The 17,296-nt window shown below is 41.1% G+C and overlaps 1 protein-coding gene across 3 annotated transcripts in view; it reads left to right on the top strand.

Annotated features, from left to right (window-relative positions):
• The window catches only part of Ipp (intracisternal A particle-promoted polypeptide), a 38,015-nt gene that overhangs the window by 1,062 nt on the left and 19,657 nt on the right, over positions 1-17,296 (top strand). For 2 of the 3 annotated variants that reach the window (XM_032899670.1, XM_032899674.1), the window contains exons 1-3: positions 6,110-6,536; positions 10,701-10,856; positions 13,472-13,639. In XM_032899670.1, the coding sequence (XP_032755561.1) occupies positions 6,143-6,536; positions 10,701-10,856; positions 13,472-13,639 (718 nt within the window). In that variant the 5' untranslated portion in view covers positions 6,110-6,142. Of the gene's footprint in view, positions 1-1,996; positions 2,339-6,104; positions 6,537-10,700; positions 10,857-13,471; positions 13,640-17,296 lie in introns of those variants that run through there. The other variant, XM_032899678.1, reaches the window with a different exon arrangement.

Raw genomic sequence — 17,296 nt, forward strand, 5'->3', positions numbered from 1 at the left:
AATAGACTGCGTTTATGTGCCACTCGCTTGTAAGATGTTGGCATTGTGTACATGCTGAAGTAAATTTTAGTGGCTTCCTTTAAACCTCTCAAAAAATTAGTTTCTAGATGTTCATGATTATCCTTTTTTTTAATTATTGGTATTTTTATTATTATTTGGACAAGGTCTTACTATGTAGTCTTGGCTGGCTTGAAACTAAGAGATCTGCCTACCTCTGCACCACCACACCCAGTCCCAGACTGTTTTTACTGATAATTTTTGACTGAATGCTATATACTGAATTTTTTTTTTAAACATCAGCTTACAGCAGTTCTGTCATTTTTCACCACCGGTTTTCTTTGATGCCTGCATTTCAAGGCACTAATCAGCTTACATTTCCTTTGCTTTATCTGTCTCTTATATTGCAAGAACTCATGGGTTCTTTATTCAGTGACTTGAATTTATCCCTTTGATTCTCATAGTAATTTGTCATGTTGCTTCTCTTCAACTTTTGTTTGAAAAATAAGAAATAATGAAAGGGTTGGATTCTTGTTATCTCCTACTTCCTGCCTACTTGGAGAACCCAAGCGTTCTGAAATGACTATTGGCATGTTTGGTTTTGTTAAACCTATAACGATTCAGGTCCAAGTTTCTGTACTTGGGCACCATTCTCTACAACCTAGTGTGGTAATTTCTCTGTAATATAATATGACATGAACAGCCCAAGGCTTAGATAAAATAAGTCCGAGACTATCGGTGTTCTAATGCTTTGGGAAACTTTGGTAGTTTGCTTCTCTGTGACTTTAGAGATTATCTTTTCTTCTCATAAAAATTACAATCGAGGATGAGGCATGGTTGCACGAGACTTTAATCCCACACTCAGAAGGCAGAGAGGCAGATAGATCTTCTTGGGTCTGAGGGCAACTTGGTCTACATGGTGAATTCCAGTCTGGCTAAGGTTGCATAGTGATACCATGTCTTAAAAACAAAACAAAACAAAACAAATAAGTAAGCCAAAAACTATAATTGGTATAAACTTGTGAAGAAGCTACCTATTGAGGCAGATATGGTGACACATGCCTGCAGGCCTGGCTGTAAGTAACAGAAGGCAGAAGGATCATTACAAGGTTGAGACCCTTATCTCATAAACCCCAAGCCTTTTATTATTTCTTTTTTTTTTTTTTTTTTTTTTTTTTTTTGGTTCTTTTTTCGGAGCTGGGGACCGAACCCAGGGCCTTGGCGCTTCCTAGGCAAGCGCTCTACCACTGAGCTAAATCCCCAACCCCTTTTATTATTTCTTAATTCACAAACATTTGAAATGCTGGTGTGTGTTAAGAGACTGATTCTATAGCAGTAGTAGCTACTTCCTTCCATAAAGGAACTATTTTTCAATCTCTCTCTCTCTCTCTCTCCTCTCTCTCTCTCTGTGTGTGTGTGTGTGTGTGCGTGTGTGTGTGCATGAGCTTGGATAGTTGCGATTGAATGTGATATAGACTATAACATAGGTGAGGTTAGGGTGGCCAACAGGTATAGAGGAGAGAGAGAGCAGGAAAATGTATAGAACGGAGTCTGGGGTTAAAACAAAGATCCACAAAGGCTTTCTCTGTTAAAGGAAACATACAGACAGAAAGATTTTAATTGGACATTTGGGGTGGTCACAGTTGATTTTTACAAGTTCATCCTGCCTAAGATGTCTGCTTCCTAACTGTAGTGATAGACCTTCTTTCTGTCTGCACCTTATTTCCTTTATTCAATGGGGGCTTCTGGCCGTTCTTCATACCTTACCGCTGTTTATCTCTCAATGTTTATTTCTTCTGTGGCGCATCCTTTGGCTTCTTACTGACTACTCATTCTACTATCCAAAGGCATAATAGAAGTCTAGCCATGAGTCAGCCCTTATTTGTTTGGTGTGTGTCCTATGATCCTAGAGAAATTATAGAGAAGTCTCATCTATATGTGAATAGAAACTATATTAACAAATAGAGAAGTAGTCTGATCTTTGTGCTTTGTTTCTCAGGGTAGAAGCAGATAATGGGTAACTGTGTCTTTCATTAATCTTCAATCACCATGTCTAAGGAGGAGTACGCCAAGGCCGCTGACACTTCATTTTCCTCTGATAAACATGCCCAGCTCATCTTGGCCCAGATGAACAAAATGAGAACTGGACAGCATTTCTGCGATGTCCAGCTACAGGTGGGGAAGGAAACCTTTCAGGTTCACCGTCTGGTCCTGGCCGCCAGTAGTCCATACTTTGCAGCTTTGTTCACTGGAGGAATGAAAGAGTCCTCAAAAGACGTTGTACAGATTCTAGGAGTTGAAGCTGGAATCTTTCAGTTACTTCTAGATTTCATTTATACAGGTATATATCCGTGTATTGGTTATCTTTTGCTGCGATAAAATAGCATGACCAAAGTAATTTACGTAATCTTAGTTATGTTTAAAGATTTACTTATTTTTCTCGCATGTGAATGAGCGTCGTGTCGGCACGTGTAGACGTGTGCTTGCATGTAGTACTTATAGGGATAAGAGGCATTGGATCCCCTAGAGCCAGAGTTGCAGATGCTTATGAGCCACTGTGTTTGCTGGGGACTGAAGACATGTCCTAGGAAATGCAGCAGCAAGTGCTTTTAACTTCGGAGCTATCTCTCTAGCCCTTAATCACTCTTTTTTTAAACATTTTTTTCTTGTATTGGATTTTTTTAATTTACATTTTAAATGTTATCCCTTTTCCTGGTTTCTCCTCCAGAAACCCACTATCCTATCCCTCCTCCCCCTGCTTCTATGAGGGTGCTCCCTCACCTAACCACACCCTCCCTCCCCTCTCCACCCTTAATTACTCTTACAGTTAGGGGAAAAAATGAAGACAAATACTTTATTTGGCCTAGTTTTGAGACTATATATACTATGTTCTCCTGAAGAGGTTATGTACTGGAGTCCGGTGAGATGGCTCAGTGGGTAAAGCCTCAGGGCCTGAGTTCAATCCCTTGAGCCTATAGGACTGAAGAAAAGATCTGACTTCAGGAAGTTGTTCTCTGACCTCCAAGCATGACATGGTGATGTGTATCTATACACAGACACACATGGGGTGGGGGTGGGGGATACTGTAAAAAAAATTAAAAAGAAACTTCTTGGGAAATTATTATAAGACTTAGTAAAGTGTTTCATTTTTAAAAATATGTGGTATTTGAGGCTGGGGAAATGGCTCCGTGGTTGAGAATACTTACTCTTCTTTCAGAAGATCTAGGTTTGGCTCCCAGCACCTGCTCAAAACCAACTCTAGTTCCAGTTCCAGGGGATCCATGACCTCTTCTGACCTCCACCTGTCATATGTCCCCTTGCTGGATCATATGATTCTACACTTTTAAAACTCAATCTGTTTGTTTGTTTTATTTATTTTTATTTGATATGCATTGGTGTTTTGTCTGCACGTATGTGTCTGTGTGAGGGTGTCCCATCTTAGAGTTACAGATAGGACCTGTGTGGGCTCTGGGAGTTGCGCCCAGGTCTTCTGGAAGAGTATTCATTGCTTCAACTGCTGAGCCATCTCTCCAGCCCCTTAAACCTCAATTTGTACTCGGCATTCTTCTGTTTCTTTAATCTCTTTGGCCACTCACTCATAAATAATTTTTTAATTTTTTCTTGGATATTTTATGTATTTACATTTCTAAATAAATTTTTGACTATCCAATTGGACTACATCATTGGGGGTAGAGAAGGCAAACCATGCATACACAAACTTTAATAAACATATACACACATATGTGTGCGTGTCTATGTATACACATATAAATAGTTTTTTCTTTCTTTTTTTTTTTTGGTTCTTTTTTTTCAGAGCTGGGGACCGAACCCAGGGCCTTGCGCTTCCTAGGTAAGCGCTCTACCACTGAGCTAAATCCCCAGCCCCTAAATAGTTTTTTCTAAACAGAGTCTCACTATGTAGCTTTGGCTATCCTGGAACTCACTTTGTAGACCAGGCTGGTCTTGAACTCACAAAGATCTACCTGCCTCTGCCTTCCAAGCACTGGGTTAAAGTCCAGCTTAAACTTTATAAATAGAACTAGGAAAGTAAATTAGGAACAAATAGCTTAGAACAGTGATCGTTAGAAAAGGGATAAGATGATTGTTGTAAAAGGCTAGGTGGCCAGGCTTAGTGCTGCACACATCCCAGCACTCAGGAAGCAGAGGCAGGAGGATCTCTCGTGAGTTTAAGGGCAGCCTGGTCTATATAACAAATTTCAGGTCAGCCAGTAAAATAATATCTAAAGAAATAAAATAAATTTTAAAGGCTAAGTGTAGAGCTCAGTGGTAGAGTAATTATCTATTGTGTGCAAGGCTCTAGGTTATCCCTCGACCCTTAAAAGGGATAAAAGTGTAAGACTGAATGAGATGCTTATTAGGTAAGGGAATTACAGTGCTTCTGCTACCTTAGATATAATTAGCTATTTGATATCCTCCAGAAGTTATTACATAAACTACGAAAGTGAAGCCATAGTAGCACATAATTGATGGGAGGTAGAGGCAGAAGAATCCAGAATTCAAGGTCATCCTCAGCTACAGAGACCCTGTCTCAGAAAAAGTAAAATGAAAATGGAGTCTTTGGGGTAGAAATCCAAGTATTCAGTTCAAATATGTAGTAGCTCCTAATTGGACTGGAAAGATGGCTCAACAGTCGAGCACTGGCTGCTCATCCAGAAAACCCCGGTTTGCTTCCCACCACCCACATGGTAGCTCACCACTCTGTAACTTCAGTTCCAGGAGACCTGACACCTTCACACCAATGCATGTAAAATAGAATTAGGTAAATTAAAAAAATAGTAGTTCCTCATATGCTATAGTTTCTTAGTTATACCTTCTATTGAAAAGTTAACACTGGAGCTAGAGAGCTGAACCGGCAGTTAAGAGCACTGGCTGCTCTACCAGAGGGGGTGACTCACAACCATCTGTAATGAGGTCTGATGCCCTCTTCTGGTATCCAGGTACACATGCAGATAGAGTGCTCATATACATAAATAAATCTTTAAAAAATCCTAATGTTGTATGACATATGACGAATGAATATAGTAAACCTGCTTTGTTCCCCTTCCCAGCACCTCTGTTTATTTGTTACATGCATATAATATACTAAAAGTATGAATTTATCTGAATATAGTGTGCACTGCATTAATCCCAGCACCCTGGAAGAAGAGACAAGAAGGCTGAAAGTTGAAAGTCAGCTTGCTCTGTGTAGTAACAGTCTTAAGAAGCAAGCAAGGTGTTGGCTTTAAGGCCAGACTAATCCGCAACTTGTTCGGTCATACAACTTTCTTCAAAATTGATTTATTTTCAATTATTCAATTATTGAAGAATTATTGATTTTTATGTTCTGTGTATGAGTTTTTACTTGCATGTATGTATTTGTATTACATGTCTGCAGTGCCTGCAGTGACCAAAAAGGGCTTTGGATTCTCAAGGGAACTGGAGTTATCAGTCACTGGGAGTCGTCCTGCAGGTTCTGGGAAGTAGACCTGTGTCTCGGCAAGAGCATCAAATGCTCTTCACTGCTTTACCATCTCTCTAGCCTGTCAGTCATGTAATTTTGATAAGAGTTATTTAAATTTCCTAATTATGGGTCAGGCGGTAGTGGTGCGTGCTTTTAGTCTCAGCTCTTGGGAGGCAGAACAGGTGGATCTCTGAGTTCGAGGTCAGCCCGGTCTACAGAGTGAGCTCCTTAATACAACAATAAGAAAATTGATATCTACTAGGTAGGAGTATAGTGAGTGTTAAATGAGTAAAGCAACTAAAACAGTGTCTGCCTTATTAGAGTTATAATAATTTATAATAAGTTATAAATGTTGCAATATGCACTACTGGCTGCCCTGGAACTCACTATGTTGGTTAGGCTGGCCTTGAGCTCACTGAGATCCTCCTGTCTCTGCTTCCTGAGTGTCGGGATGGAAGACATGTACCAGCAAGACAGGCCTAGTTCATAAATGTTAAATATCGTTGTCATTTAAGTTTTGTTTTTCCCCCACATATCCTGTTTACTTAGTTTCTGCTCTGCAAAAACTAAAGTATTATTAAAGTCAAGTAAAATATGAAGCAGATGTTTGATCTGGCTTGTTGGTGACTTCCTCTTTGTTCCCTAGGGCTAGTGAGCATAGCAGTGAGTAACGTCCAGGAGCTCATGGTTGCAGCAGACATGCTACAGTTGACCGAAGTTGTTAATCTTTGCTGTGATTTTCTGAAAGCACAAATTGATCCTCAGAACTGCATTGGACTCTTCCAGTTCTCTGAGCAAATTGCCTGCCATGATCTTTTGGAATTTACAGAAAATTATATTCATGTCCATTTCTTGGAGGTTCATAGTGGGGAAGAGTTCCTGGCACTTACAAAAGATCAGCTGATCAGAATTTTACGGAGCGAAGAGCTTAGCATTGAAGACGAATACCAAGTCTTCTTAGCTGCAATGCAGTGGATTCTGAAAGATCTGGGAAAGAGAAGGAAACATGTGGTGGAAGTGTTAGATCCAGTTCGATTCCCTTTGTTACCATCTCAGAGGCTTTTAAAGTACATAGAAGGTAACTCTTTACTGTATATCAAATTAGTTGATCTCCAAGATCTGTATCTCTCTCTCTCTCTCTCTCTCTCTCTCTCTCTCTCTCTCTCTGTGTGTGTGTGTGTGTGTGTGTGTGTGTGTGAGCACTTAAAGGCTAGAGGTTGACTTGATGTGTCTTCCTCAGTCGTTCCTCCCCTTGTGTTTTGAGACAGGATCTCTCATTGAACCTGGAGCATGCTGCTTTACTTAGACTAGCTAGCTAACAAACCCCAGGGATCTCACTGTCTCCACCTCCCCGGTTCTAGCTTTCAGGCTCATGCCACCGTGCTGGGAATTTTCACATGGGTGATAGGATCAAGCTTAGGTCCGTATACTTGGGTCAGAAGTCATTGAACAGCTCATACAGTATTATAGCTTCTGTGTAAACTTTGAATTTTCCTCAGCTTCTAAGCATTTTCCTCTTTATCTCTCTGTTCAGATGATTTTGATGCTAACAGATGGTTTTCAGCCTCTTATGGGATTGGCTGTAGGATTCTGAGAATGCCTATAACAAGCCTTTCATGGACTGGCCAGCTATATAAGTGACACAGAGACTCGTATATTTTAAAAGCTTAGGCCTTTAGCTTGGACTGTCTCCCAGGTAGCACATCTTTTCAACCCAACTAATTGTGTCCTGCATCCCTCCGGGTTGCCAGGTCTACCTCTCTGCTGGCTCTAATTGTCTGTCCACCCCTATATCTGCTGGCTGAATCTCTAGCTTCTGATTTCTTCTCCTAGAGACCCTTTCTCTGCACAGAAGTTCCACCTTCCCCTTCTTGCCCAGTCATTGGCCATCAGATTTTTATTTAGCAAGTGAGGAAGATGAACGTTTACAAAATAGAAAGGTGATGGGCCATAGCTCTCTGCTGTACAGAAGTAACAACTGAATGTGCAGAATCACACCGTCGCACAGTTTACCCCCACAGAGGCCAGAGGACAATTTATAAGAGTGGTGTAGTCTTTCTTTCCACCTTATAGGTCCTGAGGGTCTTCAGGTTTGATGGTAAAATGCTTTGTCCCACTGAGCCATCATGGCAGCCCGTAAAACAATTTTATTATTGTTCATTGATCTCTCTCTCTCCCTCTCCCTCTCCCTCTCTCTCTCCCTCTCCCTGCCTCCCTCCTTCCTTTCTCTTTCTTAATTGAATGCCTTAGGAATTCTTTCATTACTCTTGATTTTTGTTGTTGTTTTAAACGTTGCTATTTTTTTAAAATTAGATTCTATCATATTTTCTTTCTTTTTGAAAGTTCCTCTGAGTGTGAGGGTGCATGTCTGTAATCCTAGTATACAGGTGGCAAAAACAGGTGGATCACTGCAAATTCGAGACCAGCCTAGACTGCATTGTGAGTGCTAGACCAACCTGGACTAGAGAGTAAGGCCCTGTCTCAGACAGAGACCTCTCAAAAAGATAAATACATATGTAAACATGTAAGTTTAATTTTCTAAATGTACTGTGTGTGTGTGTGTGTGTGTGTGTGTGTGTGTGTGTGTTGCCTGTATATATGTCTGTGCCTTGGGAACTAGAAAAACGTGACAGATGCCCTGGAACTGGGGTTACACTAGGGTTACACCGGAGTTACAGACCATTATATGCTGCCGTGTGGGTGCCAGGCATCAAAGTAGGCTCCTTTAGAGGAGCAGCCAATGTTCTTAACCACTGAGCCATCTCGCCATTCCACCTTCTTTTTGACATAGGTCTCTTAGCCCAGGTTGGCCTTAATCTCATTATATAATGAAGGGTGACCTAGAACTTCTAATCCTCCTGCCTCCACCTCCCAGGTGCTAGGATCACAGGTGGGCACCCCCAGGACCAGTTTAGAAACAAAATATTCTGATGGCATGAGGAGAATTTCCTAAGGTCTCCCGGGTGTGATTGAGTAGGTCGCCCCTGCTCAGGGATACTTAGATGAGGTGGGTACTTGAGGAGAAAGTCAACCAGTGTCATGGACTAACAGGACGTCTTGTCTTCCTGAAAGAGCAGTGTTTTCTGATTTTCATGTAGAACTAGTAAGGGACTATTTCCTAGCCTTATCAGTATACCCCAGTCTTATCTCTGCATCCTGTAAGCAATGTGGAGGAGGAGGGCAGGCCAATGCGTGAAATCTTAGGATCCATCGGTGGATATTTTGGAGGAAGAATGACCGATTGAAAAGCAAAGCAGAGGGGTTGGGGATTTAGCTCAGTGGTAGAGCGCTTGCCTAGGAAGCTCAAGGCCCTGGGTTCGATCCCCAGCTCCGAAAAAAAGAACCAAAAAAAAAAAAAAGCAAAGCAGAGGCAGTTGAGAAACAAAAATAATTACAGTATAGTATCTGTGTTGGGTTAGAGGCCAGTGGAGGCTTGCCTAGCATACATTTGTCGTTAGGTGTAATCCGAAGTAAGGACATCAGCCCTAGAGCTTTATTCCATGGCTCTTCTGTTTCAGGCTAGAAAGATACAGCGAGAGCACAAGTCTCATTCAGAATTTCTGCTGGAGAATACAAAGTAATTGTATTAAGATGAAAAGAGGGAGAGGGAGAATCAGCTCTTCGTCCGAGCAGAGTTTGCTGGAGTAGGCCCTGTAAACAAGATGGGGGTGAGGGTGGGTGGGGAGCATCTATTGAAGTGGATCCCTGGGAGAATAAGAGGAAGAAATGGAGGGATCCGGCCTGAGTGGAGGGGCAGAGGGCAGGTAAGGTGTGAGGGGAATCAGCCATAAATGGAAACACGTTCATTCCTCTTGAGACTCAGACAATGGAGTTACTAAAGGAATATAACCTTAGCAGGGTGGTGGCGCTCACTCCTCTCATCCCAGCAGTCAGTCAGGAGACAGAGGCAGGTAGATCTCTGTGAGTTCCAGAACATCCCCAGCTATACAGAGAAACCCTGTCTCAAAAAACTTAAAAAAAAAAAGAAAGAAAGAAAGAAAAGAAAAGAAAAAAATGTATTCTAAGAGGAGCATTAGGATAGGAGGAATTCTAATTTTATTTCCATTGCTAAGGAAATAGAATTGAAACACCAATATTGTAAAAAGGCATATACATGATGTACAGGTATACATGCAGACAAAACACCCAGTCACATAAGTAAAATTAATTGTAAAAATTCTTAAAGATTTTTTTCTTGCTTTGGCATATCATTTTTAAAGGTTTCTAACAAATGTATTTTCTTTTTATTAGATTTTATGTATAAAACTTGACTTTTAATTTTTTTCTTAGATGGTGTGTGTTTTTTTTAAAGCTTTTGAATTATGTTTCTGTGTACCTTTGTACATATTTATGTGGGTTCAAGTGACCTCAGCATCAGAGGAGGACAGCCGACCGTCTGAAGGGCTAGCTCTCGTCTTCCACCATAGAGGTTCCAGGAATCAAACTAAGGTTGTCAGGCTTGGCAGTAAATACCTTTACCTGTTGAGCCATCTCACTGTCCCGTTTAAAAACACTTAACATCTATTTGGATAGATTTAAGGAAAGTATATTCCTTAGTACCAATTATAAAAATAATATTTTCTATATAAGAAACATACCATTGTTCGAGTAGGGTTTTATTTTTGAAGGATTTATTTGATCTAAAATAGTGTGTATGTGTGTTGGTCATTACATGTAAGTGTGTGGGTGCCTCCTGGGTGTGGATGCTCATGGATGTGGATTCCTTTGAGCTGAAATTCTAGGTGTGGTTAGTAGGAACTGAACTTGGGTCCTCTGTGACAACAGCACATTCCTTTTTTTTTTTTTTTTATTTATTTTATTTATATAAGTACACTGAGTACATTGTAGCTGTCCTCAGACACACCAGAAGAGGGCATCAGATCCCATTACAGATGGTCATGAGCCACCATGTGGGTGCTGGGAATTGAACTCAGGACCTCTGGAAGAACAGTCGGTGCTCTTAACCACTGAGTCATCTTTCCAGCCCAGCAGCACATTCCTTTAACTCTCTCCAACACCAATGATGAGGGAGTTTTCCTTATTGTTTTTTATTTTGTTTTTCCTTTATTGAGGCTGGGTCTCACTATTTAGTCCAGAATGGGCTCGACCTCACAGAGATCCTCCTGCTTCTGCCTCCTGAGTGCTCAGATGAAAGGCGTGTGCTTCCATGACTGACCAGGAAATGTTTCTTTTCAGTAATATTTGAGTCATTTAAAGCATTGTCTTCTTAAACGCTGTTTAGGAGTATCTGATTTTAATCTTCGAGTTGCACTGCAAACGCTCTTGAAAGAGTACTGTGAGGTCTGCAAGTCTCCCAAAGAGAACAAGTTTTGTAGTTTTCTGCAGACGTCTAAAGCTCGACCTCGGAAGAAAGCAAGAAAATATCTGTATGCAGTAGGTAAGAAACTTTGAGTAATAACAGAAATCATTTTCAGGATAAGAGCTTTGCTAGTTTGCTGTTGTTGCTGTGCAAGGCCATCAGAAGCATATTTAATTGCATATTTAGGTTTAAGATTAGTGAATTAAATTTGCATATTAGGTTGAACACATTTAAAACTTAATAGCTTCTAGTCAACATTTTATTCTATGTTCTGAATCTTTGGTCAAATAACTGTCTACAGATTTATTAATTTATTGTGTGTATTCAGATACATGGGCCGTGGTCTATGTGTACATGAGAGGACAACTTAGAGGAATTGGTTGCTTCTCCCACTCTGTAGGGCCCAGGAGATGAACTCAGGTCACTCGGGGCAGCCGGTGCCTTTCCCTGCTGAGCTGCTTCACCAGCACAAGAAACGTTTCTGTAAAAGTCAAAATTTTGCTAGGCATAATAGCTCATGCCTACAATTCTAGCATTCTGAGGCTGAGACAGGAGTGCCATCTTGAGTCAGCCTGGGTTACTTAGTGAGTTCTGGGTAGCTGAGGCTACAGTGTGGCACTGTCTTTTAAAAGCCTTAAATTTAAGTGAAAAACAAGGAAACTATATTTAAAATTTGAACTCTTCATAATGTCGTAGATAATCATTAGGGTTGAGTGGTTTCCAAAGTGTTTAGGCAGCATAAGAACGTCAGCGGACTCGTTCTGCTATCTTGGAATCTGCATAGTCCTGGTAGGAACAGAAGTTCTAAAAGGCAAGTATGTCCGGGAGGCCGTGGTGCAAGGCTGGTTTTGCTGGCTGTTAGCAAGTTCTCCATCAGCAAAGAACACTCAGCTCATCCTAGAACTGAAGATGTTTATGCCCGAGATGAAACCGAGCGAGTTCGCTCAAGCAAGAGATGTACTTATGTGTATAAAGCAAGAGGACACAGTGACTCCTGGAGGCAAACGAAACAAACCAGAGTGACCGGGGAAAGTAACTCAGGCCCTGAGAACCAGTGGCAGGCTCATGTCAAATTCCAAAGCAGCCGGAGCCATGTGATCTTGTCCCCTCCCGATTTAAACTAAAGAAAAGGACTTAGAGACTTCAGTCTCAGCACTAGGAAGACAGATCATGTGATAAAGTTTTATCCATTAGTTTTTCTGTGTGAGTTCAAAGCTATGTACATAGCCAGGGCTATGTAGAGAGACTCTGTCTCAAAAAATAAATAAATAAATAAATAAAAAAGTGGATTTGTGCAAAAAAAAAAAATTGGAGGAATATGTCAAAATGTTTTAATTTTAAACCATTAAATTGGTAAATGTATATAGCATATAAGTTTATCCAGAAATCTGGATATGCTATGGTTTCTATATAATTATTTATGTATAATGTAGCTCATAATTACACATGATGAATTGTATGTATATTTTTACATATCATGTAAACATTCTTTTGGAATGTATATATAATTACTATACATAATTTTTTTTGCCAAGTGGATGGGTAGGGAAAACATGAATATTTTTTAAAGATTTATTTATTATATATATGAGTACACTGCAGCTGTTTCAGACACACCAGAAGAAGGCATCAGATCCCATTACAGATGGTTGTGAGCCACCATGTGGTCGCTGGGATTTGAACTCAGGACCTCTGGAAGAGCAGTCAGTGCTCTTAACCACTGAGGCAACTCTCTAACCCGAAAACATGAATTTCAATTAATTATTTTTACTTTGTTTTATTTTATTTTATTTTTTTTAATTTAATTTTATTTTTTTGAGGCAGGGTTTCTCTGTGTAGCCCTGGTCATCCACTATGTAAACTAGGCCAGCCTCAGACTCAGAGATCAACCTGCCTCTACTTCCCAAGTCCTGAGATTAAAGGTGTACACCACCAATGCCCGACTTTTGCTTTACTTTTTAAAAGCTTGTTTTCTGTTTATTTCTAGGTGTATGGTCTGTGTGTGTGCATGTACATGCTATAGTGTGTGTGCGCAGATCAGAGAGCAACTTTTATGGAGTTACTTATTTCCTTCCGTCTTAATATGGGTTCTAAGGATTGAACTAGGGTTTTCAGACTTAAGTGACAAATGCCTCTACCCACTGGCTATCTCACCAGCCCTCAACCCACTTTTTTTTTTTTAGATATGCTTTTCTTTTTTCATTTTTAATTATGTGCTTATATGAATGTGTATCTCTGAGTGGAAACATGAATGTGTGAGTACAGTTGCCAGCAAACTCCAGAAGAGGGCATCAGACCCCTGGAATTACAGGTCATTCCCAGTCTTTTGCAATAGTGCATACACTTAAACATTGAGCCATCTCTACACACTGTTTTTAACTGAGACATACGAAAGTCATAGTGAAACTTTATAATTAGTTAGAGGACATGACCTAGGCGTATATTTGTTATAGCCTTCTATTATAAATGAGATCATGTGGTTAAACAGGGAGGTTAACATCCCATTGCATAGAAGCCATAGTTTCCCAGGACTTGGCATAATTGAGAGTGATCTATTTTATATACTCTTTTTATAGAGGTGACAGTCTAAGCTATATAAATGTTTAGATGCAGAGGCCTAGATTTTCTTCCCTACTTCCATTTCTGTATTTAGCAGTAAGTGGGTCACTGTGTTTTTTCCTTCCTGTGTTTAGGTGGATACACGCGGCTGCAGGGGGGGCGTTGGAGTGACAGCAGAGCCCTCAGTTGTGTAGAGCGTTTCGATACCTTTAGCCAGTACTGGACCACTGTGTCCTCACTTCATCAGGCTCGGTGCGGCCTTGGAGTTGCAGTTTTAGGAGGAATGGTCTATGCTATTGGAGGTAATAATAAACTATTTCATTTCTCTCATTAGTCTACTTGGCTACACTGTTGGTATATGTCCCCCTGCTCCCCCCTTGTAACTATGAAATGTGCTTTGATTATCTTCACTCTTTGTTTCCTCCCCTCTCCCCTAGGTGTTTTTAATAAAAAAATATTTATTTATAAAAGAAAATAACCATCTCTTTGAACTTAAATATATGCGAATATGTACTTCACAATTAGCTTGTCTACACCAAAATCTGTATTTTCCGTCTGTGATTTCCATATGTTGGATTGTATCAGTGATTTACCTAGTGGGTCAGAACAAAGCTTTGGACATCTTTTTTGTTCCTTCAGTACTGAGTGATTGATCCTAGAACCTCATGTATGTGAGGTAAGCACTACCAGTGAGCTGAAGATCCCCTCAAACCTCAGTCATCCTCCAGTTGTCTTTCTCTCACTCCTGTAGCCAGTCCAACAGTATTTATATAGATGAGCTCCCTCAACATTATAGTACCTCAGGCTCGATGTTTCTGTCTTCATCTCTAAGATCTGCTCTTACATTTTGAATCTGATAATGTTATTGTCCTATTCTTAAGTCCAGAATGGCTCCTTGTCTACTGTTGAAGGGAAATCTAGATTGGGGGCTGAAGATGTAGATCAGTTGGCCTGGTGCTTGTTTAACGTGCAGGAAGCCCTGGGTTCACTTCTCAGCATTGCATAAGTCACAGTGGTAGTACTTGGCTGTAATCACAGCACTCAAGAAGTGGAGACAGGAGGTCAGAAGTTCAAAGTCCTTCTCAGCAGCACGAGTAGTTTGAGGTCAGCCAGGGTTACATAAGACCTATCTCAAAAAAGAAAGAGAGGCCAGAGAGATGGCTCAGCAGTTACGAGAACTGGTCGCCCTTCCAGGAGACCCAGGTTTTGTTCTCAACATCCAGGGTGGCTAACAGCCTCCTGTAATTGTAGTTCCAGAGGATCCGACACTCACCGTATTCTGGCTCTGCATACATGTATACATGTAGTACAGTGCTCATGGAGACAAAATACACTACACAAAAATAAAAATAAAATGTTAAAAAATAGTACAAAAAGAAGAAGTCAGGGCCAGGTCTAGAGGTGAATGCCTTTTATCCTAGGACTGGAGGCAGAAGTAGGCAGGTCTTTGTGAGTTCGAGGTCAGCCTGGTCTACAGAGTCAGTTCCAGGACAGCCAGGGCTACACAATTAAACCCCTGTTTCAAAAAACAGAAACAAAAACAACAACAACAAAAACAAAAAGCAAGAAAAAGAAAAATCCATTTTCATTATGTATCCATGTTCCACATGTTTTTCTTTTTCAAGAAAATATCACTATCGTTTTACCCTTCACTGTATTGAACTTCACCATCTTTTTTCCTTTTTTCTTAGAAAAAGATACCCTTATTTTAGTTTAATTGCTTCAATTTTCCCAGCTTTAAAAGAAAAATGGCATAAAACCAATTTAAACATTTAGTGGTGGCTATAGTTTTATCAAAGAATAGTAAATTTGTTCCTATAATCAGACTCATGTTTGAGAATCTTTTTTATGCATTCTTTATTATTTATTTGTGAATATAATGCATAAGTGTGCCGTGGTGTTGGATCTGGGATGGAGGAGTGGGTGAGGGTGGTGAAGTCAAGAGCCCCGGAAAACAGACTGGAGACCAGCATGGAGGTGCAGATCTACTACACTGCACAGCAGCAAGCCTTTCTATCCAGCAGTGACCAATGAGGAAGCGATAGATGCTCTGTGGTAGCCAATCATCCCACTGGTACTTTGTGGAGGTGTCAGGTTGCCAGGACCCAAGAGGACTTATGTAAAGACAGGGACGCAGCTACCACCCTATTCCAGGCCTACTCTGAGGTTCCACTAGTTTGCTAGGATTCTCTATTTTGTGTCAAGGGGTATGCCAACAGACGTGGGCACTTGTACTATTTGGGCAGTATGGAAGCCTCCCTCACCTACACCATGAGGAAGCTCCCACATCTCATTTCTTCTCCCAGCCTCCCTCTCTCTCTTAGAAATTCCACCTCCACTTTGTGCCCATTGGCCATCAGCTCTTTATTACAATCACATAAAATTTTAGATTGCCTTTGGCTAATGAGGAAGAAATTAACATTTACAAAATATGAGGCCTGGGATGGGGCATAGAAGTAACAATAGCAAGATCCTACCAGCATTTAGCTCTCTGCTAGTACAGAGTTAACAATTGAAAATACAGAGATGCACCTTCCAATGTACCTCAACACCCTGCTTCAAAACAAAGAATAAGTAAACTGGGTTTCAGGGCCTAGGAAGGAAAGTATGTGTTCAGCTTATATAAACAGTTCAGGAACAGCAAGCCACTCATTACTTTGGGACTTTTTTTTTTTTTTTTTTTTTTACAGTCAAGTCATTGCCCCCCTGCTGGTCTGCCCTTCCACAGTTCCCCATCCCATTCCTCCTGTCTCCAAGAGGATGTGTTCTCTCCACTCCCTGGGGCCTCAAGTCTCTTGAGGATTAGGCAAGTCTTCTCCCACTGAGGCCAGAACAGGCAGTTTTCTGCTGTATGTTTGTCAGAGGCCTTGGACCAGCTTGTGTGTGGTTTGCTCAGTGTCTGAGAAATCACCGAGGTCAAGATTTGTTGAGACTGCTGGTCTTCCTATGGGGTCACCCTCCTCCTTAGCTTCTTCCTGCCCTTACATAATTCAACCACAGGGTCCCCGACTTCAGTCCAATGGTTGGGTATAAGTATCTGCATCTGTCTCAGCTGCTTGTTGGGCCTCTCAGAGGGCAGCCATGCTAGGCTCCTGTCTGCAAGCACACCATAGCATCAGTAATAGTGTCAGGCCTTGGAGCCTCCCCTTGAGATAGATCCCAAGTTGGGCTGGTCACTGGATGACCTTTCCTTCAGTCTCTCCTCCATTTTTATCCCTGCAGTTCTTAAGATAGGAACACTTCTGGGTTAGAGTTTTGACTGTGGGATGGCAACTCCATCCCTCCACTTGATGCTCTTTCTATTGGAGGTGGGCTCTACAAGTTCCCTCTCCCCAAATGTTGGGCATTTCATCTAAGGTCCCTCTCCCTCACTCCCCTACCCCCTGACCCCCCGTTGTATTTTTTCATTCATTCTGCTGGCCCTCAGGGCTTCTCTCTATTCCCCACCCCCCATACCTGATCAAGTTCCCCTTTTCTCCTTCCTGCCTCCTCTCCCACCAGATCCCTCCCTCCCTCTGCCTTCTGTGATTGTTTTCTTCTCCCTCCCAAGCAGGATTGAAGCATCCTCACTTGGGCCTTCAGTTTATTAACATTCTTGAGTCCTATGGACTGTATCTAGGTATTCTGTACTTTTTTGGCTAATATCCACTTATTAGCAAGTACATACTATGCATGTCCTTTGGGATCTGAGTTGCTTACTCAGGATGATAATTTCTAGTTCCATCCATTTACCTACAAAACACGATGTCCTCATTCTTAATAACTAAATAGTATTCATTGTGTAAATGGACCACATTTTCTGTATCCATCGTGGGACAGCTGGTTCTTTCCAGCTTCTGGCTATCATAGATAATGCTGCTATGAACATAGTGGAACATGTATCTTTGTTATATGTTGGAGCATCTTTTGGGTTATGCCCAAGAGTGGTATAGCTGGGTCTTAAGGTAGATCTATTTCCA

The sequence above is a fragment of the Rattus rattus genome, chromosome 1 (genome assembly GCF_011064425.1).
Source record: "Rattus rattus isolate New Zealand chromosome 1, Rrattus_CSIRO_v1, whole genome shotgun sequence".
NCBI classification, from domain to species: Eukaryota; Metazoa; Chordata; class Mammalia; order Rodentia; family Muridae; genus Rattus; species Rattus rattus.